The sequence below is a fragment of the Rousettus aegyptiacus genome, unplaced genomic scaffold (genome assembly GCF_014176215.1).
Source record: "Rousettus aegyptiacus isolate mRouAeg1 unplaced genomic scaffold, mRouAeg1.p scaffold_m13_p_8, whole genome shotgun sequence".
Taxonomy (NCBI): domain Eukaryota; kingdom Metazoa; phylum Chordata; class Mammalia; order Chiroptera; family Pteropodidae; genus Rousettus; species Rousettus aegyptiacus.
Window position 1 is genome coordinate 87,748,737 of NW_023416311.1, and position 22,759 is coordinate 87,771,495.

The following is a 22,759-nucleotide window of genomic DNA, read 5'->3' on the forward strand; positions in this document are numbered from 1 at the left end:
ACTGATGGTGTTCTCCAGGCTGAGTGACACCAAGGTTTGGGTGGCCTTGAGGTGGAAAATCAGCTACCACCCTACTGAACCACTGTATCCTGTGTCCCTCACACCATGGCTGTCCTATGCCTGGGAGAGTTTTCTCTATGTCTTGGACTCCTTTCCATACTTCTGATTTTTCCCTTAATCTTGCGGAGAACCATGGGAATATTTCTAACATGCTGGACACTCAGGTGATACTTATAAATATGGGAATCCTAGCTCTTTCTCCCCCACACCTGAAAGAGATAAAAGGCATGAATCCAGAAATTAAAAAATCTTTCAAAACTCAGAAAACATTTTTCTTTTCTATTTTGTAACTAAGAATGGGCATCCAATACACACACACACACACATGCGTGCGCACACACACACACACACATATCTATAAATAGATAGATAGATAGCCAGATATAGATATATATATACATACATAAAAAAAGAGAAAACAAACATGGGCTGAATTGAATCAACATGTTTGCTTATGAGTTTATTTTTTGTTTTCTTTACAAACAATGAGTTCCTCTTTTCCTATGTCTTAGATCAGACAAAATCAAACAAACAAAACAAATTATGGAAGATAGATGGACACGTGGAGAACACTGAATAAATCAGGGGGCCTAATGAGCACTATAAATCAGAGAAGCTACATCTTAACATTATGTTCCACCATATTCATCTCTATACCACTCTACAGAAAGCATCATTTGCTCAGGTGACTTAAAACAACAGCAGGATATGTATTGCATGGAAAAGGGATGCCAGGAAGTTCACTGTGGAAGGAAGTCAGAGTTCTGGGAAAGGAAATTCCCTGGTCTGCTGCCATGGGGACTTGAAAAAAAATGCAGAGCAATCAAAAGATTGCTCAGACTCAAATTCCCCACCAGCAGGAGCAGAGCAAACGTGATAGAATGTGAAATAGCTCTCCAAAGTCCCATCTGCCCGATTGACTAAATTCAGCAAGCCATCTTTGGGAGCCTACTATGCAAGCACTATATAAGCATTATATCCAGCATTAGTACTGTGTGGATATGATTAATAAGATTTGATCCCTACCTCCAGACTAGAAGATGACTCATAAATTATAATCTGAGTATTTTTTGGTCTCCTGCATGTGTTCCACTGATATTTAATAAGCATTGATTATATATAAAACACTGTGCTGGGCATTATGGGGAATTCACGTGTGTTTAAGGAATTACTTCTGCTTCGGGAACAGTATTTAAAAACTATATTACAAAGCCATATGGGTAAGTGCTCACAAATAGTGCTTGTTAGGCTCCCTGAGAGTTCAGAGTTCAGAGGAGGAAATGATTGCTCTGACTGTTCATGGAAGGCTTTGAGGTAGAGGTGGTGTTTCTAGCAATCCTGAAGGATGGGTGAAAGTTTAATAGATGGCAACAGGGAAAGGAAGGGAGGGAACAGAGTAGTCAAAGGCATTGAGTTAAGGAAGTATGGGCATGAACGTGGCAAGGGGAGCAGGAGGTAATGGAAGAATTGGGAAAAACTTTCTTAAATTAGAATTACTACTTGGGTGGGATAATTCATTACTCGCTTATTATTCACTAGACTTTCAGTTGAGAAGAGGGTTTATAAGTCAAAAAAAAAAAAAAACCATAAACCAGGTAATCTGTGGCAGAGGAGAAAGGCAGCAGGAATGACCTTGCGCAGGCCCAAGTGCTGGGGGCTGGCAGGCCAGATGAGAGGTCTGTGAGCATCCCCCTGGGGGACGGGTGCTGGCAACAAGGACACCGCAGGCTGTGGGGAAGGTGGGGACTGAAAGGAAGGGGTGAGGAGCTGGGAGAAGACACACATTTCCTTCTTTCCAGCTATTTCTCAGACTGGTCTGTTTGGCAGTAAGAAGAAACTTGTGCAATATCAGGAGGTCCTTGGGACAGCTGCTCATCAGCTGTTGGAAAGAACTTGGAATTAAAGTGCCAGAAACACCAAGGTCTGAGACAATGAACTGTTGCCTAAATTCTGTTTGAGATTCTTAAAAGTTGCATACCTTTGGGTGAGAGGAAGGGTTATCCTTGATGGGAAAAATGAGGGTAGAGGGTAGAAGCAAGTATAAATTGTGTATGTATATGCATTTATAGTAAAGATTTTAAAAAATAAGGGATAGGTGGGCCATTGAACGATAGTATAGCTTATTTTATTTTGAGTTTTAAAGTAAACAAGAGTACATTAAAGAGTTTAAAAAGATCGTGCACAAAATGGTCTAAAAGATTGCCTAGGGAATGAGGCTTCCATGTAATAGTGGAGGGGACATCAAATGTTTTTAGCATAACTGATAGTATTAAAGTAAGTACTAAAATGTCCTAAAGATGTAGGCCAGTGCTTTGCAGGTCTGGATTTGTCATAGGGAGGTTAGCTCTGTGCGTTCTACACGGTGTCTCAACTTGGGTGGGTCAGTACCCTGTCTTCTATGGGGACTGTATAAAAAAACCCTGTTTAGATTATCCCAAATCTATTAGCTCCAAAGAACAAATAACTAACATCACTTCTCTTAAGCATGATGGATCAAGAAGAGCTGGTTCAAAACACAACTCCCGACGCCCTCCATCATTAACCAAAGTTGAATTCTATTTTACATAAATGTTTAACATTTGTTTTTATTTAAACTATTAAATTTAGACCAAAAATAAAACAAATGGACAAACAAAAAACCAAATTGACTCACAAAACAGATACTCTGTTGCCCGCCTTCACTAGGTTGAGTTTCTACACAGATGACCAAAGCCAATTTACAGAAGCTACTCTCTCCTTCTCTTATTCCCCAAAGCTAAGCTCCCTCGGTCAGCTTCCAGTCTATCTTGTGAAATAGGTGGAGTGAGAACTGTAGAAAGAGATGATCAATAAAAATCAGAAGAAAAAGCAGAAGAAAAGTTTTCCATCTGTAGGTGACCAATTAAAAAAGAAAAAAAAATAAAACATTTATGTTTTAAGGACAACGGTTTTCATGACGAATAGATCATGAGTTTTAGGCTTAAAAGTTTCTTGTAAAAAGAAAAGAAAGTAAAAATGTACTTTCTTTCTTCTAAATTCCACCACAACTTGGTATGAAAAAATAATTTCTTTTTGAAAAGTCCTGGATAATTTCTTGAGGGGGGCAAGTTGGAGGATGGCAGAGGTGTGTGTGGGGGGAATATGACCTTGGGTCCTAAGTCTTCACACACTCACTTCCTTTGAAAACAAGACATTTGCAGGCAAGTAGCTAAGAGCAAAGCATCTCTGACAGGCTCGCAGAGCTGCCTTTTGCGATGCCTGTGATTTGCATTCATGTGGAGTCCCCTCCAAGTTCAGATGCTGAACCTGGCACTGTCACCATCACAGGGTGGCAGAGACTGCTCTGAATCGGTTGCCTCTCCTGCTACCTACTTGGCCAGCAGCAGCGATGGCCAAGCATGCAGCTGCTTCTGGGTCTGTCCCATTGACAGGCCGATGTGTTTAGGATCCCTTGTACTTTAGTGACCAAAGCCCGGCCTGCGAACAGAAAACCAGGTGCATCGGCCCCTGCTCTGCTCCTCCCGCCTCCACTGCTCTGGGTCTGGGTGAAATTACGTCAGTTTCCTTTGTGAGTCAGGGATGGGGAGAGTCATGATTCTGTAGTTCCGGGGAACTGAATTCTAAGAAACAGTGACAGGAGTCAGAAAAGACATTGGTGCTCCTCTCTTTGTGTAAGGGGACAATGTGAAGTCTAACACACTTGCATGTTACTCAGTGCAGCTGAGTGCCAATACTTTTAACCCTTTCGTTCTACCATTTCCAGACAAATCATGTGGGGGCTTATGCTGTTTTGGCTAAGATACTCAAAATAATTATATTTCTATAGAAAAAAACACAAAACCCTAATTTTGCCCATTTGGGTCTGCAGTAATCATGAGGTTATACCTTCGGGGTTGGAGGATATGACCTTTTTTCCCCCTAGGACCCAAAACTACTGATATCCTTCTGAATATGTCCAAGCTTTTCCCTTCACCTGGTCACACTTTCAGTGGCATCTCTGTTGGCGCAGAGCTGAGGCTTGGAGTAGGGATACTGACAGGTCTGACCTGTGCAGAGGAGGCTCGATGGCAAAGGTATGTGGCCCTAACTCACGAGGGTAAGGGATAAACATGTATTTGTGAAGGGTCCACACCTGTGGATTTATCTTTTTTGCTCAGGTTCAAATTTGGTGAATATTAGGGTAAACCTATTGTTATAAAATAGGCCAAATTCTGCTATTTCTCTCTTCAGTTTAGTTAACTGTGGCTGTGCAGAAAACTTATTTTGTGTTGATTGAGCTGGCTCTCTAAGCTGCTGAAGCAAAAGTACAAAAATTTAACCTATGAAATCCCTCTTCTTCATTTAACAATCAATTTAATCGACATTAAAAAATGTTACCAAATATTATAGCTTCCTGTCCAAAATACAAATCAGCTTTGTTAGCTGGCCCCTACCGCTCTACAATGTCAGTATTAATGGAGGGGAAAAAAAGTGCATTTGGTACCCAACCATCTCATCTCTGTGTGCCTTTTGGGGTACATCCAAGAGGCTTCTCTCACACTGGGAAGGTAGGTAAGGCCAGTCCTGGTTGCTAACCCAAAGTATATCTTATTTCTAAATTAAGCACCCAGTTCTACATTAAAATGTTCTTATAGGATACTAATAATCACAAACAGTAAAGAATCAAAATCAATTTGTAGCCCAGGAATTGCAATTTTCTATCATTATTTTAAGTTATTATTAAACTACCAATAGTAAAAATAGCAGCTACCATTTATTGAGTACTTACTATGTGCCAAGCACCGTGCTTAGTGTTTTTCATGTATTAGCTAATAAAATCCTCATTAGAAGCCATGGGGCAAGATCTGTTAACTCCATTTTGCATATGGGCAGCTGAGTTGTGGACAGGCTAATTCGCACAGCATTACTTGGCGAGTGGGTGCCAGAGCCAGGCCGAAATGCAGGTTTGCTGGCCCTGAGCTCATGTCCTTAACTGGTCTCTGCATCTTCCCTCCTTTTCCCAGCTCCTCTGTGGAGTGGACAGCATCTTCCACTGACTGATGAACAGCCTTGGGGAACGAGTCCCCACTAACCTTGCATCTTGCTTAGGCCATTCCTTGGCGGTTGAGTGAAAAAGAGGAGTTGACAGAGTGTTTGCGTCTAAAATTTTAAAAAGCACAAAGGTACAAGATAAGAGTAAATAGAAATGGAGATAGTGCCAGGTGAGGGGTAAGAAATAAACAACTTGAGTGGTGACTATATTGAGAGATTTGTTTCACTTTTCCCATTACTTTAAAGGACCGCCGGTAAAAATGGAATAGAAAAATATTATAGTCCCTTATTGAATACAACTAATTCAACAGGAGTATAGTCTATTTTCTACGTAGAAACCAAAACTTAGTCTTTTAAAACATACATCTTATCAAAAATCCCCTATGGCTTCCCACCACAGAGAATGTAAAATACAAAGTCCTGCCATGCCCTCCAAAGCTTGTCACAGTCTGGCCTGGCTAACTCTCTGACCACTTCTCACATCATTCTTCTTATCTCTTGCCTTGACCATCCATGCTGGCCTCCTGCTTTCTGCGGACCTGCCCAGTTGGCCTCAGGGCCTTTGCACCTGCACTTTTCTCTGCCTGGGCAGCCTTCTGCCCATGGACTCTCTCCGTTCATTATGTCTCTGCTATAAGGCACCACATTAGAGAGGCCTCCTATAACCTCCTCATTTAAAATATCACCCAAACTTCCCATACCCTCATGCACACTCACCCACACACTCAAACACTCACTCTCTCACACACTCAGATATTCACACTTGCACCCACACTTTCACACATTCGCTTTCAGACAGTCTCACGAACATAGACTCACAAACAGTGCTGACACTCTTTATCGTCTTTCTGGATTTACTTTTTCTAATAAACCATATTACCAGCTGATGTTTTACTTTTTATTCTTTTATTGTCTGTCTTTCCCTACTGGAAACAAATCTCTGCACGACCAAGGACTTTATCTTTTTGGAATCACACATAGTAAGGGTTTCGCTCATATTTTTTGGAATGAATGGATGAATGAATACATTTAGGTCATCAAAATAAATCATTTCTATTCCTGCCACTGCATGCGACTCAGTTTGCTTTAATCAGAAAATCTATGGAGAGAGAAGTCAGAAAGGCATGAAGGTTGCACCTTCTAATATAGAACAGCTGTACGAATCCTGGGCTCTTTAAACTGTGATGAACCCCATCCGTCCAGTAGCATGAAAAAGTCTCTAGTTCGGGTGAACGGCACTTGGTGAATTTAGGTGTCCCAGAAGAATCTGCAGAATAAAGAGAAAAGGCAAGGCATGAAATTGGGAGGGTAACGTATGGTCTTAATAAAACTCATATTTAAAGTGGTAGAGAAGAATCACTTCTCCCAGAAATGCCGTTTTCCTAAATCACAGTTTTAGAGCTTGTTTGTTGTCAGTTATTTCTCTGTCAGCCCTTGATTCCAGGGACACATAATTTTATCTTTATTTCAAATAGTATTTCTTAGGGCCTCTTTATGAAACCAAAGCTAGAGATGAAGATTTGGGTACAGGCAGTTTATTTGGTAGGTGACCCCAGACACTAGATGCCAGGGAAACAGGCTGAGGGAAGGCGAGGGAGAAAAGCTAGTAAAGTATGTATGCAGCTGGCTACCACAGTGGCCAGCTAGGGCTCAACCCCACAGAAGCTCCTTTGAGAACCTGCGTAGCGTGTGCCTTACCAGTGTCCTAGACAATGATGGAAGGCTGGGTGTTTACCAACTCCCGTCACCCACTCGCTGAGGGTTGCCCTGAAGGTATCAATGCCTATGAACTTCTAGGCGAACCTGACCACGCGCTGAAGGTCCTTACTTAATTTCTGAGAAACTTAGGCAGACACCTGAAGTGCACGCAGCAATGTGCAATGGTGACAACAGTCTACTCTTGATGGCTGTGCTGACATCAGGTGGGCCAAAGGGATCTGGTGTAGGGACCACAGAATGCACTATAAAGCCTTTTCTCTTTTTATAGATTTTTGATAAAAGTCACTTATGTTGCATTCTTTGTAAAGATTCAACCAGTAAACTCATTTAAAAGATGCTGACTAGAAACAACTTATGTATATATCTGTGTCAATTCTAATTTGGAAAGTGGAGAATGCCTCCTATGTGTTAGGATATTGGCTCAAACTCCTCTGCATTTATGAAATCTGCAGCTATGGGTGTGCAACAGACAAGTCTATGGCAAAACAGATTTTTGTGTATCGGTTTTCATTGTTCTGACTTCCATGGCCATTTTGGAGATGGTAGAGTTTCTCTCTCTCTCTCTCTCTCCTTTTCTTTCTCTTTCTCTCTCTTCCCTCCCTCCCTCCCTCCCTCCCTCCCTCCCTCTCTCTCTCTCTCTCCCTTTCTTTCTCTTTCTCTCTCTTCCCTCCCTCCCTCCCTTCCTTCCTTTCCTTTCCTTTCCTTTTTTGGCTCCTTATCTGATTAGTCTTCAATTCAACTGCAAACTTATTTTTTCTCTGACCTAAAACTCTCATGCTTGGGCAACACAGAGGCTCTCAACCTTAAAGTATCTTTCTAAATACTTTACAACTTAATTTAAAAATAAATAATATACAAATGAACATATAAAAACTCCTGATTTCAAGTTCTGGGTATATATCTGGTGTTCTGAGCTGAAACATGTCCCTTTTTTCCTGTCAACAAACTCATAAGAAATGGCATATTATAAACTTTCTAAACAAGTCCATCCCCTCAACAAACACTTATTAAAACATTTATTTTGCACCAGGCCTTGTTCCAAGAACAGAACAGGAAACAAAGCTGATACTGTCCTGGTCCTCATGGAGTTTCCATTCCAGTGGGGGCTGTGGGAGGTGGATCTCATGTAGAAAAATAAGCAGGGTGAGGAGAGATGATAGGGCAGGGAAATGGGCTCCATCTTCCTTCCGCTAATACCCAGATTAACGTGGAAAATCAGCTCGAGTTTGGGAAACATGTCCTGGTTTTAGAATCTCGATGGCCCTGAATAGTCTGGCCACAGACAAATCTTCAGGAAGTCTTGAGTTGCAGACAGGTCCTTTGCCCTGGGAGCATGTATTGGGGGTGGCAGAATTTTTTTCTTAATAAACTCCACGGTCATTCTATTGTAAGAAACATTTCTTTTCCTATCTGAATTAAGACATTTACAAGAGTTAGGGGGCTGGGGTGGGGTCTGCCTGGGTACAGACAGTCAGCCCTCTGTAGGTGTCAGTATTTAAGAACCTGTCTCAGAGCAGGGAAGTGTAGGAGCCTGTATGATTTGTTACACAGTGAAAAAGGTGTATGTTTCATTAGGCAGCACCTATTACATGGTAGAGTACCTGGAAAAAATCCTTTTTCTATTAGCTGAAGCACTGAAAACAGTATTTTTTCATTGTTCCGGTAAACCAGTGATTAATAAAAACTGAAACCACAACTATTTTAATGCCTGCAGGTTTGAGGAGAGACTTTCATTCTAATGGTCCTTTTGCACAGAAGGTAGGAAGAGGGACTGTACTGGATTACAAATTAGGAGGTTTGTGTTCTAGTCCTGGCTCTGATACTGTTTAGCTTTGATCTTCCCAAAGCCATTTGGTTAGTGGAGAAGGAAGACAAGCAACTGAAGTGGGAGGGGGAGGATGGAGGGAAAGAAGTCCTTGAAGGGAAAGAGCTCTGGTTTGTGGGGTGAAAGGCACGCGGCGGCCCCCTGCCCTTGCATGTAGAGCCTCCACTGTACCATGTCCTGTGGACCATGTGTGGTTAACAGTTCTGGACATTGGTTATAACCCTGGAGCAGAGGCTGAGGACTTAATACCTTGTGTGTGGGGAGGGGCTTGAAAGGAAAACCTTGCCCTCTGACTAAAGGGTAACTGAAAATTATCAGTTGAGAACTTCATTTCAAGCTGGGTAGCAATAGACAAACAGTCAGGAAAGGAAGAAAACAAAATAATAATTCTTAATATGACAAAAAGTTAAAACTTGTAAAGACACACTAAAAAAAAATTTTATAGAATAGATAAATGAACGTCAAGCATGATTTTAATCCTAAAATATGAAAGAAATGATAAGACCAAGCTAGAATACATGATTATATGTGCATAAAAAAAATGAAAGGGGAAATATTGTAATGAGAAAAAGGCAGAAGGTGCATAAGACCAAATGACTTTTAGCTCCTTTTTGGTGGATCTGGGTTCTGCTAAGAATCTGCATATGCAGTCAATCAAGGGTCAGTTTTAGAAGAGAAGAATAGTCACAGCAGGCCCAGTCACCCCGATGTGAATAAAGAATGGTTACTGCTGAACATAAGCCAAAGTGAGGAAATACTTGCTGTCAACTGAAATAGCTTTCATATGTTCTGAAGGTTGCGCAAGCACACTAGTCCAGGCCAAGGATGGTGAAACTAATGTTCCCTCCACAAATAATAAACAAGAGATGGTGATCCCAGCAGTTAGTCCCTTCCCGGACTTTGCCTGTACAGGCTTTGGACAAAATCTTTGGGTGACAGATTAGCCTAAATGTATCAGTGATTGAAGAACATCATTATATACAGCCTCTGTATTTGGGGAAAGCAATAGTTTGGGACAGAACTGGAAGTTTTTACAAGAGAAAAAGATGTAATTCTGACCGCATTTCAATATAGTTGCTTTTTCAAGTCCTCTTCTTAAGCAAAAACAGGACGGAATAGGAATAACAATATGGTAACAGCAACTAAGACTTCTTGGAATTACCATGGGGCAGTCAGTGTCCTGCGCATTACATGTATTAACCCCTTTAATCTTCACACCTACAGAATGAAGTAGATACCGTATTCTTGCCGTTATTCTCACCATTGTACAGATGAGAAAACTGAGGCATAGAGAAGTAAAATAACTTGCCCAAAGTCACTCGTTTATTAAGTGGCAGAGCCCTGATTCCAGCCAGGTAGTTTTGCTTCAGAGTCCGTCATCTAAAGCACTATACTCGTAGATTTCAAAGTCTCTGAAAGTGACTCTCAGGAAGAAATAGTATTTTACATCATGACCCAGAATGCACATATTTCAAAATATATGAACTCAATACCTGCAATGAACTCTGATCTGTTCTATTTCCATTTGTAAATAATGCCACTCACAACCTGGCAAATTGATTTAGTAACGAGTCAACTGGTTTCAGTTTGAAAAACATTGCATTGAAAGCTATTTTGCCTCTATGAAAATTAAAAGTCAACGTGAATGTTGGTCTGCAATTCCCTCAAAGCAAGGCAAGAACATTTCATTTATCTGGCACAGAACACGAGGTGATCAACGGAACTACATTTTCTAGGTAACTGAAATTCTTTTTCTCAAAACATATTTTAATATTTTTTTTGAATCATTAACAAAGTCTGTCAAACAGCATATGACCCTTTTAATGGCTTCGCATAGGGATCAAGGATTAGCATATTGAATGATGGCGAAACTGCAAATACTGCTGCCAGAGGAGCCCGGCCTCTTCCTGCCCCTACACTAAGTAGCATCACTCTTTCGTTGGTGATATTCATGCTCCCACTTCAGCTTTGTTTAATTCACAAGCATTAATTAATTAAATAATTATTTCCCTGGAATGACACAGTTTATAGTAATAGTAATTCTTCATCTCGAGAGTTGCCTTGACAATTGATGGAAGTTTCCGGGAAAGAACTTTTGATAACACTGGGTAGTGACTGAGAGTGCAGATTCCAGAGCCAGACGCCTGGGTTCCAACCCCACCTCCATCATTTACAATCTGTGTAATCTTGGGCCACATACTGAACCTCTTCAGTTTCCTCCTCTGTAAAATTGGGATAATAATTGTCATCTCATAGGCTCATTGTGAAGATTAAATGAGCTAATAATATATGTAGAGCTTTTAGAACAATGCCTAGGATAGAGTAAGCATTGCATAAGTGTTTGCTGTTATTCTTTCCATCCTCACAGTCAGCTGTGATTGTCTATTAATTTTTTTTTAACTGTCGTTACCTAGGAAGTACAAATAATAAACATTACTAAGTCTGAAATCCATAATTTTCCACGTAATTATAAGTCCACTGGTGTTAGCTGAAACAACTGAAGCGTGTGTGGTGATAGTGTGACAGCTACTTCCCTCCCTTTTTCAGAGGTGATTTATCTATGGCTCTGCTCTAGATGGTCACAGCGATCAAAGTTTGAGTTCTAAATAACTGGAGGATGTTGCAATATTAATTCATACTGGTATTAACATTTTTTAAAATTCCAAGTAAAGGCTTTCTCTGTGGTTCCTGAGAAACAAAAGAGAATGCTGCAAGGCTGTGAAGATGCGCATGCAGAGGAAGAGTCCCAGGGCCTCATGAAGACACTGCAGGGCTGGCTCTACCAGGCTCTCAGGAACATTAAGAATGTTACTTGATGTTTTTCCCTGGTGACCCCAGCACTCCGGAATCACTGCAGCAGCTGGATAGGCTTCTTGGCAATGATCTCTTCAGAAAAAGCATGTTAAATGGGAAGAGTGCTGAACAGGAATTTAGGGAGTTCTGGTCCTCTCACTAATAGTCCAGCCAACTGTTTCACCCAGAGTGAAAAAAAGCTAACATAAAAATCTAAATCCCCAATCTCCTCTACCTCCTTACCTGTCTAAACTTTTTTTCCTGCTCAATAAAAACGAACATCTTGTATTTTTAAGTCCTTTGAATTTTTTTTAGAGACTTTCCCAGCAGACACTCCATGTTTCAATTAACAAGAAGCATTTATGCAGCACCTTTTACGGGTAAGGTACTCTTTTGGGTGCAGTGGAAATTTAATAAAGTAACATGACGTATGGATTCTTCCTCTGAAGAGCTATAATCTACTACAGGAGAGAACATAAGTACATATGAGAAGCAGCTAACAATAAAAAGTGGTTAACATAAAGATAATTGCTCCAGGAAGTCAGAGAAAGTAGTGACTACTAAGAGTTGACGATGGAGGGACAGAGCAAGGTCTTGAGAAAGAGTAAGGAGAGGGTGATTAACTTTACCCAGTTTGATGACGATAATTACTGACCAAACGCCACCAGGGACACATCAGTACCCAAAGTTAGGCTTATTCACCCTTGTAATCTACTGAATCAGAATCTGCATTCTAACAAGAGCTCAGGTTATCCATATGTACATTACAGATTGGAAAGCATTGACGTAAGGCACCTCACTGTCAGCTAGGAGCTCTTTCTAGCTGGTTCTCAACTCTGGCTGCACATTACAATCATCCAGAGATGTTTAATGAACTACCTCCCAGAGACATAATTTAATTAGATTGGGCGATGCCTTACAAAATGTTATGTGTCAATTATATCGAAAAATTAACACTAAACATATTGAGTAAAAAAAAAAAAAATGATTGGAGTGATGTCTGGGCACCAGTACTTTTTAAAATGCCCCAGGAGATGCTAATGGGCAACTAAGGTTGAGGATTCCTGAATTAGAACAATGAGCTTCTGTGTTAGATTAGTATAACAAATTCCTTAAGCAAATAGTATGTCGAAAGGCCCCTTGAATGCTGAGTCCTCTGAAAAACAAGTAAGGATTAACAAGGTGAAGCAGCATGCACTGAATCTCCTGGGAGAACAGGACCAACCCCCATATAATAAGGACAGTGCGTGTGTCTGTGTGGGCTCTAAGGGGAGGCAGTGGGGTCGACAGCACAAGCCCCTCTTGTGGGTGATCTTCTTGGGGTGCCCCAGAAAGGTCCAGCCTTAAGTTCCACTTGTCTGGAGCAGAAATATACGCTCACAGCTGCATTTCAAGGGTTCTAAATTTGCAGTTTCAAGTATACATGATGGTGAGTATGCAGCTGCCTTAACTGTGGAAGTCATGGAAGTTAGTGTTAGATTCTTTGTTGTAGATCCCGGGAGCTGAGCCAACTCCAGGCTCCAGGATGGCCCTGTGTCACAACAGAACAGCCACAGCCAACTCTGTGGGAGACCTACAACTTCTCATCAGAACACATCATACCATCCTTGGCATCACTCTCCCGCAACAAATTTCCTAAGCTCTCACAGTGCTTCATTCATTCACACTTTCTGGAGCTCTTTGTTGGAGAGATCTACGTTTTCGTAGGGATGCTTCTGGAACTTTAATGTGTTGTGTAGGCATCACAACACATGGAGATCTAGTTATGAAGATTCAGCCTGTGAGGCCTGAGATTTTTGCACTCGAAAAGTTCCTACATGCTGCTTCTGCTGTCTCTGGTGGCCACATTCTGAGGGGCAAGAACTTAGATCTGTGTGCTTCAGAAAGGTAGCCATTGATCTCATGTGTCTGTGGAGGGGGGCTGTCCTTCTAGAATGTTTAGCATCATTCTAGGCCTTCCAGAGTCTAGTAGCACCCTAGTTGTAACAACCAAAACGTGTCTAGACATTGCCAAATGAACCCTGGGGACAAAATCACCCATGGTAAGAACCTCTGCTCTATGGGCATGTGTCACTTTAATACCTCAATTACAGATGCTCTGATTATGTGTACATTAAGTAATTATATTTAAATTGAATTTTTACTGTATACAAGCAAAAGCATTTTACTTAATGCATGAAAGTTCTTTTTTAACTATCATTGATTGAGCTTCTACTCAGTGCTAAGTCTTGCCATGTGTTTTCTCATTTCATATTCATTACTTTTCTTTAAGGAATTTTATATGATAGAACTATAATCTTCATTTTACAGATAGGAAATTCAACTTCAGAAAAGCTAATAATTTTTAGCCAAAATACAAACTAATAAGTAGCAAAGCTGAGACTTGAATTCTTTTTTTTTTTTTTTTTCACTTCAAAGCTTTTTTTCTCCATATGCTGCACTGCCTCTCAGTTTTATTTGGGTTTTATCTTTATGATAAAGTTGATCTTTTGGCATTAGGCTCAGAGAGTTATTGGCTTCCCTGAGCTGTTAGATAGCTTGCAGACACTAGAGCTTGGAGATTAACTGTCCTGTGCCTGATTTGAGAAGGCATTGTACTTCACCTTTACCCTAATTTTTATAAAGCAAATAGGAAAAGCATCCTTATAACAAGAACCATATGAATTCCCTAAACAATAGTGCCAGATCCCTTCATGGAAATGTGAAACTAATGACAGTCTCTGCCTCTGAAATTTTCAATCTGGTTGGGGAATTAAGATGTACACATCTGAAATAATCTAAAAATGAAACATTTTAGGATATACTGGAGTTGCTACATAGAACTGAAGAAAGGGAAGACCTGCATGAGTTGCAATAGACCTAGAACCCTTAATAGAGAAGTTCTTACAGGAAATGGAGAGAAAAAACGAGAGTGCAATTTAGGAAGTTGATCAGTTATATAGATGTTATACTTCTAAATTTGGCATTGTGAGTTAAGAGGTTAGATGCATATTGATGAGTATCAACTTATCCACTGGTGGACAACATTCCAATGGAATATTCTCAAGAAAAAAAGAATAAAATCATGGTCACATTTGCCTCGTACTCTTCCAAGTCAGAATTTATGCTCACTTCTAATCATAACCACAAGATAGATAAACACATGGAAGAGTTAGAAAAGATTCTGGGAACATGACTTCAGCAATTTTAAAGAGAAAAGAGTTTATGTGCAGTTGCATACTCTTCGAGCTGAAAAAGAACTTGCTAGTTACCTAGGCTCACCATTTCCTTTTACAGATGGAGAAAATCATGTCCAAAAAAGAGAAGTAAATTTCCCAAGGTCACACAGCTGGTAGGAAGCCAGGCTGTGTGTTACACTGTATCCATGAAGTGAAAAATCATGGTCATTGAACATAATGATGATGATGATGATGATGATGATGATGATATACTTACTTCAGATCTATCAACCTCTAAGGCCCTACCAAATTTTCAAGTGTCATGTTTATGGAGTGAACTAATATGATACTGAGTCCTAAACTTTATGACAATATTAAGACCATGCACAGGGTTTACACTGAAAACAGATTCACAGAAAAACGAGTCACTGATTAGGTATTTTGAAAGCTTGTAAGAAACCAAAATAGATTATTTTGAGTACATTCAGTGATATCATGAGTTCAGAATTCCCTGATAATCAATCTATTTATTACACTAGATGTAAACAAATAGATATTTAAGCGTATAGTCAATTAACTAGGAAATCGAAAACGAAATTAAACAACAAAGAGATCGGGTCTACATTTACCTGTATAAAGTGAAAGTTTCCACAAGTATTAAGTTCTTGCATGCTCTCAGAGATTCTTGAAGAACTTGTGCTTCCTCATATATGTTTTTTATCATGGTCCCTCCTTATATATAGCAGTATGCTAAATATTGTGGGGAACTGCTGCAATGTTGAAGTGTACTATCACTGACTCTTGGGCAGGTAGAGCAATACTTTATGTATTTCCAGCATCTTTTTTTCTGGGTATCAGAGGCACAGTGATAATCAGAGGATAGGGCATGCACGGTAGTGAAAAGACAAGTCTGGGAGGAGATGTTACATAATGTGACATCAGGATTCACAGGACAGAAAAAAACATCAACAACACCAGGCTGTAAATAATGGCAACAGGAGTATTTGAAATTAAGAAAGAGTAGAGTCTAGCTACATAATCACCAATAGGATCTAACCATTATCTAGGTTACTCTCTTCAAAAGGGACCACACAGGATGATTCATTGGGGAATGACAACACTAAAACTTTTATTGGCATGTGTGTGTTTTTTTAAATCTAAAATAGAAAAGATATTAAGATTTACTGATACTGAATATGCAGAGTTGCATGGAGACTTCGGTCAGCCTGTGTGTCAGAGTTACATGTCACACCTGATAGGAGAGAAATCCTGCAGAAAAAATAGGAAGACTATAGTTCCAGGGGGTAGTTAGTAGTACCTTTACTTGTCTCTTCCTTTAACACATTACAGCTGATACGAAGTTGACTTCCAAAATGGGAAATTATTGTAAAGAGTATTCGAAATATAGATTGACACTCACTATAACTACTACTCATTTTTTGAAACTCTAACTTGGTGTATATTGTGCCCTTTTCATACATGAGACTGAGATTATAGTTAAACCTAAATATTGAAGCAAATGTAACATAGATCAAAACTTCAAACTGTGTTTCATAAACTTTTCATAAACTATGGACATAAAATGAAGACTTCCCCCTCCAAAATAAGTAAACTTCAAACATTGCAGAAAGTATTTTGTTCTGTCAAACACTAAAATTAAAATATTTTCATAATATTGCTTGGTTCAACTTTATCAAGATCTTGAAATTTATATTTTTATATATGTTTTATAATGAATAAAATATATTAGAACATTGTGCATATATATAATTTACAAATATGTAAATATGTATATTGTGAATGCGTGTTAAAAATTGTTTTTTACTAATGGGTACAGAATCCAAACGTCAATGACCTTTGATTGAGCAGATCCCTTTATAAGATGAAAGTGTAAAATGAGGCAAGGGGCTTAGGGACCGCCAACGTCACTACATGGAACAGATTCCCAAATTCTTATTATTCAAACTCTTTCCATTTCGTTCTACTCTACTTTCACTCCCCCTCCTCAGGATTAACTTATTGGGTACACATTTAGGTTCACAGATCCAGGGTACAGACCTGGGCTCCTTATCCTCTTACAACTCGCCAAGTGCCTTCATCCTTTAAGGACTGCTCTGCTGGAAGCACAAACAAAGGTAAAAGGAACATTAAAGAAGAGGCATCTGCCCATCAGATAAAATGCAATTATGTGCAAAAGAAGTACTGAGATATTAGAGCAGAAAGACACTACAAGGTAAGCTAAGTGCTTATTCCTATAATTAAATATTTTCAAGTGAACGCACATAAGCAAGAGAATTACTAAAAATATATTCATTTTGAACTATACAGGGTGAATAAAGAATGGCTTAAAAATAAAAGGTTGATGTGGGTATATAGAAAATAGTCTGACATTTTGGGGCAGGCCAAAGGGAGTTTCCCTCCTTGTTCAGGGGTTCCCATGGATTTCTTCTGTGTCAGCTCCCTTTTCTTTGGACAGCTTGGCTGGGAGGCTATAATTAATGGTTTGTATAAATGGTTTCTTAGAAGGTATATATATGCTCCTCTTACAGGCCAGTGTTTCCAAAGTGTGTTCCTGGGAGTCTGGTCTGCCTACACCAGGATCACCTGGGGAATTTGATGGACATCCAAGTTCTTGGGATGTCTACTGAATCAAATTCTCTGGAAGGGGCTTAGCAATCACTGTTTTTGAATTCCCTAGTTAATCTGTATACTTTTAGGTCTCACCTATCAGAAAAAATGTGCCGTCTGGTAACTAAAAAAGGAGAAAAGACAATATCGGAGGTTCTTCTACTAAAATGAATACGTTTTACTAGCCCACAAAGTCTCACATTTGAAAGACAGTATTATATTCATGTTTAAGCTTCAGTAAGATGTAAGGCAATTTCTGGCTCATCAAAGAAATTAAACACTCTAACTGGATACATTTAATGAGAGGCTGTAAATCTTCTTGAAAAGGATAACTTGTTTGGGGTCTTTCGGGACATGCTTCTGCCTACGTAGGAGGTAGGGCAATGGGACAGATTTAGCTAATACTCACTGCATGCAACTATGTTCCAGAAACATATATTTAATGCTCAAGGCAACCATAGAAGGCAGTTTGTATTACCCTCACTTTGTAGATGGAGAATGAAAGACAGAGAGGTTAAATGTCCTTACCTAAGTTCATTTGGCTGATAAGAGGCAGAGATGAGATTTGTACCAGATCTCTGAAATTTAAAACCAGTGAATTATCTATTACCCTTCTGGTTCTAAAACTCAGGATACTATTGATAAATGAGAGAAAAAGAAAAAAGTATAGAGGAAATTTAAAAAAGGAGGGAAAGCTAGTTTATCTTGCCAAAAGGAAATATCCAGGCATTCCTTTTATAATAGAACTACAATAACGTACAACAGAGGGGACTAAAGGAATCTTTCTAAACTGATGACTTAGCACTATAGAAGTTGTAGGTAAACAAACAGGAAACAGTCACTTGGTTTGAACCAGAACACAGAGTTCCCGTCTCAAGAGAAATTTTATAGGATCATCAACAGCGACAAGTGGTCAGGTCAGCTGTTGAGTTTCTCATCTTCTATGGACAGAACAGGCTTAATATTCCCCTGGAGAAATGGTTCAGCACTGATTCAAGAAGCAACAGCTCTCAATTAGGAGCCGCAGCTGCCACTTCCTATATCAACTGAGAATTCCTGGGTGGTCTCTCACCATGTCATAATTCTTAATGTAACTTCATTAATGGATTCAGACAGGTCTGAGCACAGAGCAGCATGGTTGCTATTCACTGAGCCAATAAAGCTATACTACATTAGTTACCATGGCTATGATGCAATTTCACAAGCCTAATATTAATTTTTCCCTCTGTTTTGTATTGGTGTTTTTTGATTAAGGAATAGGGATCCAGGGTTTAGAACTAGACAGGGGTGGTAGAAGGAGCTGAAGCTTTGTGGCCAGTGTGCCCAGAGTTTGGATCTTTGCTTAGTTGAATTTAGGAAAGCAATATCTTTTCATGTAGTCTGAATTTCCTCAAATTCACTGAAGTAAGAATGCTAAGAGTAATCTTGCATAATTATTATGAGATAAACTCTTAAAAGAACTTGCTTAATAAATGTTTATCATCTCTCACTCGTTAAAATTGCCTATTCTAATTCACATACTAAAGTTGATTTTTATATATTTATTATAACAAGAGCTGACGTTTATTGGGTGCTGCCATCTGTCAGGCTTGTGGTGTTTTATGCCACTCAGTCATTTTAACAAGTAGTGGGAGGTGGGGAATGATGGTATCCCATGGTAAATATGGGAAAAGTTTGGCCTAGAGATAGGAAGCACCATGCCCAGGAAGCCTTATTTCTAAGCCTTTACACTCAGTTTCTTCATAAAACTGCTTCCCATTGTTCTGGAAGAAGAGTTCTACATCAGGAAGATATGAAGAGGCAGTGGCAGCAAGATGGGGGGCAACGAGCACAGTGGGAAGAAGGGAGGGGCTCGAGCTAGGAGCCAGGGTTCGAGCCATGGCTCTGTGCTTCTTAGCTGTGTGTGCTTTGAGCAAGTCACTTAACATCCCTATACATCAGCTTCTGTTGAATAAGGATAACAGTGCCTACCCCGCACAACTGTTATGAAGATTATTAGTAATTTAAAATATATAAAGGGCTTAGACTAGCACATGGTAAACACAACAGAAATACTATTATGATGATAAAGTATTTTCAGGTGTGGTAAGTCTGAGGATGAATGTCTTCGACACTGGGAATGAAGATAATCTGTTTTTTTTTCTTGCTCCTTTCAATGATTACAAACCTTCCTTACAATTCTATATCAAATAACTTTATGCTAGTGTTTTATGAAATTAACCGACTTCAATTCCTTTTTAATGCAATAATCTATTTTGGCCTCTGACGTGAACAGTACTAAAACTTATTTAGGTTAATAAAATCATAGGGTAAGAAAAACAAAAATAAAAACATGGTCCTTAAAAGTAGGCACTCATCAAAACGGAGACCCCATCAGACACCCTAGACAACCCGCTGCATGCTGACTATAATTTTGAAAATTCACACTGTCGCAGTGTCATTGCTTTTAAAGACCATGTTAAAGACTTACTTTTGAGAACCATGTGTTATTTTTTTCAAGATCAAAAAATTCAAGTTCAGGATTTGCAGTCTGAAAGTTCAGAATTCCCTACAGTTGTCACTACTGGTGATACAAAATCTAGCACTTTCTTTTTTATCTGTTCGGTATAAGGAGTAGGATGCATAAAATGTTTGACTTAATTCTCGCAGTAGGGAGTTTACCAGGTTCTGATTTTGAATTCTTCTCTGGCCCTACAAATCTTGGTTTATGATTCATAATTTGAAAGCTGTGCTGATGCACAGCTACATCTTAAAGTATCATCTACACATTTCCCTTTTTCAATGATCCTAAATAAAGACAAACACAATTGAATGATGGCCCCAAAAAGTTTAATATAGAATTCATTTATAGAATTTAAAACAGTGCCTTTTATACCTCTTTTTGGCTAATATTTTAAACCAGGAGTTTAATTCAAGAGTGAGGTGAATATACTATCAGGCTTAAAACTACACTTTAAAACATACTGCACTGGGACATAATGCTGAAGTTGAGACGACAGCGGAAGTCTTACCAAATGAAATCAGCTAATACGACTTTCTCATTTAATAAAAAATTGGCATCCATCTTCTGGATTGATAATACCGGTCTAGCAAAACTTTTGAGTAAACAAATTTACTGGACAGACGTGATCGGGGGAAGAAGTGGAAATGGAGGAGTACGGAGAGGAGAGACTGAAAACAGCTCAGCATGTCACTCTAAGAAGTCTGTCTGTCATTTCTCATTGCTCTGGAGGCTTACAGTTTATTGAGGGCTCTTTGTCCCTAATTTCCTTATACTACGATGTTATTCAAAGTCATATACGAGGACACATAAATTTAATGGGGATGGCGTTACAGAGAGCAATAGTGACACTTAAATGCCCCCATTATCTTCACTACCCCAGTTATCTGCGATTGAGAGAGAAGATGGTCCAATTGAGAGCGAAGCCTGTCTCTTGGTCCATGTGTCTAACTAACCTGGGGCCCCTGGCCTGCTCTTCTCAATTCCCTACTGATGAAAGGCTACTATGCACCAAGGTCTCTGTTTCATTCTCAACACTGCACAGAGTAGCCACTCAAAATCTGGTCTAGTCCTGAGAATCTGGAGGTTGCCTAACCCTTTTGGGATTTCTAAGATGCTGGGAAGGTTATGAGAAGGTTAGGGATGTGGACGAGTGAAGACTAAAGTTACTTGGGAGCAAACTATTATAAAATAAATAGAGACTTTTCCTCTCAGATGTGAACCAGGCACACCTTGGAAACATGTGAATATGTGGCAGCTTCTTTCACATTAAATCATTGAAGCCCGAGCCTTCTCAACATTTGTGAAAGTCTCCCAGAGTCATTCTAGGGGTCTTTAATATCCAAGCAGGATCCTTTTTATTAGGATGGGGAAATCAGGCAAACCTTATTCCCATGATCTTCCCCTACATTTTACAGTTCCACTTTTTTTGCAGCAAAGTCTCCATGGAGCAGATTAGATGCTAAGTCCAGTTTATTCTGACGAAGGCCTATAACCATTTGAAATCGCCTTGAAGTTTACAGCTATGTGGCTACTTGCACTGATGAATTTACAATGCTTGGAAAGGTGCTCAAGAGAAAGGCTGTTACCCATTTATTTGGGGAATCTGATTCCGGGTCCCCAAAGGACAATTATAGCAATGATGTGCTTCATAGAAAAAGACTTCCTATGCTATGTATTATTATTGAATTCACTAATCTCGCCGGTTTTATTTCAATTATTAGTACTTGATGTGATTACAAATAATAAAACTTATGATTGTAATCATTATGCCGCACTTATATATTTAAATAACATTTTCTTTAAAAGTGAAGACCTTGAGAAGTTTTAAAAGAATCCCAATAAGGTTGTTACTGCTCAAAAATTTATTTTAAACTGTTCATAAGGAATTTTCTTCTGAGTTAAATTAGTGAACCTCATACAAAAATCAGTCTTATTACTATTTAGTCTCAATCAATCTAATTTAATAATACAATGAAAATGTTTGGAGCAAATAATTTCATCATCTGGAATTGGCTGGTGGCATTTTCCTGTCCCTGCTTAAAATTCACCCAGGCATCTGCAGATAACTGGGGTGGTGAATTAATGGGGGCACTTAGGTATCACTATTGCTCTCTGTAATACCATTCCTAGTAAGTTTATGTGACCTCTATATGACTTTAAATAACATCATAGTGTAAGGAAAATGGGGACAAAGAACCCCAACAAATTGTAAGCACCTCAGGTCCAGGGACCATATCTTCTTTCCTCCTGACCCCTGGCCCCTAAATAATCCACTCCCTGGGCCACTTCAGATAATTTTATTTTTATCCTTGTCTAGGTACTCAGTAAATACTCCTATTCATTAGTAGGTTGAAGGTTGAAACCTACCTTTTTAGTTGTTTCTTCCAACTGAAACCTACATTTCTTAGAGCAAGGGTCCCTGGTTTTCCCCTGGATGGCTACCTCACCACCGAAGTAAATAGAATTTTCAGAACATTCTCGGCATTCTCAACCTGCCACATTGCTTTATAGTAGTCAAACCAAATCCTTGTATTGGGCTATCTTATTTTCAATATGTCTGCAGAAATCACTCTACTCCATACCTAGGGTCATGTTTTTAGATTTAATTATTTTAACCAGTTCTGAGAAATTGTTTCATCTCCTTCAGTTACTCTGTGTGTGTGTGTGTGTGTGTGTGTGTGTGTGTGTGTGTGTTCACAAGGAGGCTGCTTATCCAGAGTGAGAAATAAGACCCAGAGAGTAGACCATAGCTTTACAGATGTCTGTTTTCATGAACTCTTCAAAGAGAACCAGCCTTTTTGGCTTTGCCTCCTCTGAAATGAAGTTTTATGGCTTCTGTATTACTTTGCAAATATCAAGGACCCTGTGTACCTTATTAATTTAATAATTTCCTCTTTTGCTGAATATAGATCTTCAGTTTATTTTTCCCAGATATATTAAGGTATTTTGTTTATTTAAAATTAATTATTGTTATTATTATTTCATAAATACTCCTTAATTCCATTTATAAAATTCAAAATTTGTACCCCTTTTCAAAAATATTCTGAAGGATTTTGGATCTTG

At 39.2% G+C, this 22,759-nt stretch overlaps 1 protein-coding gene across 1 annotated transcript in view; it reads right to left on the reverse strand.

Moving 5' to 3' along the window:
- The window catches only part of GHR (growth hormone receptor), a 214,969-nt gene that overhangs the window by 21,312 nt on the left and 170,898 nt on the right, over positions 1 to 22,759 (reverse strand). The window contains exon 3 of the mRNA XM_036226086.1: positions 6,208 to 6,337. Coding sequence (XP_036081979.1) covers positions 6,208 to 6,337 — 130 coding nt within the window. The remainder of the gene's footprint in view (positions 1 to 6,207; positions 6,338 to 22,759) is intronic.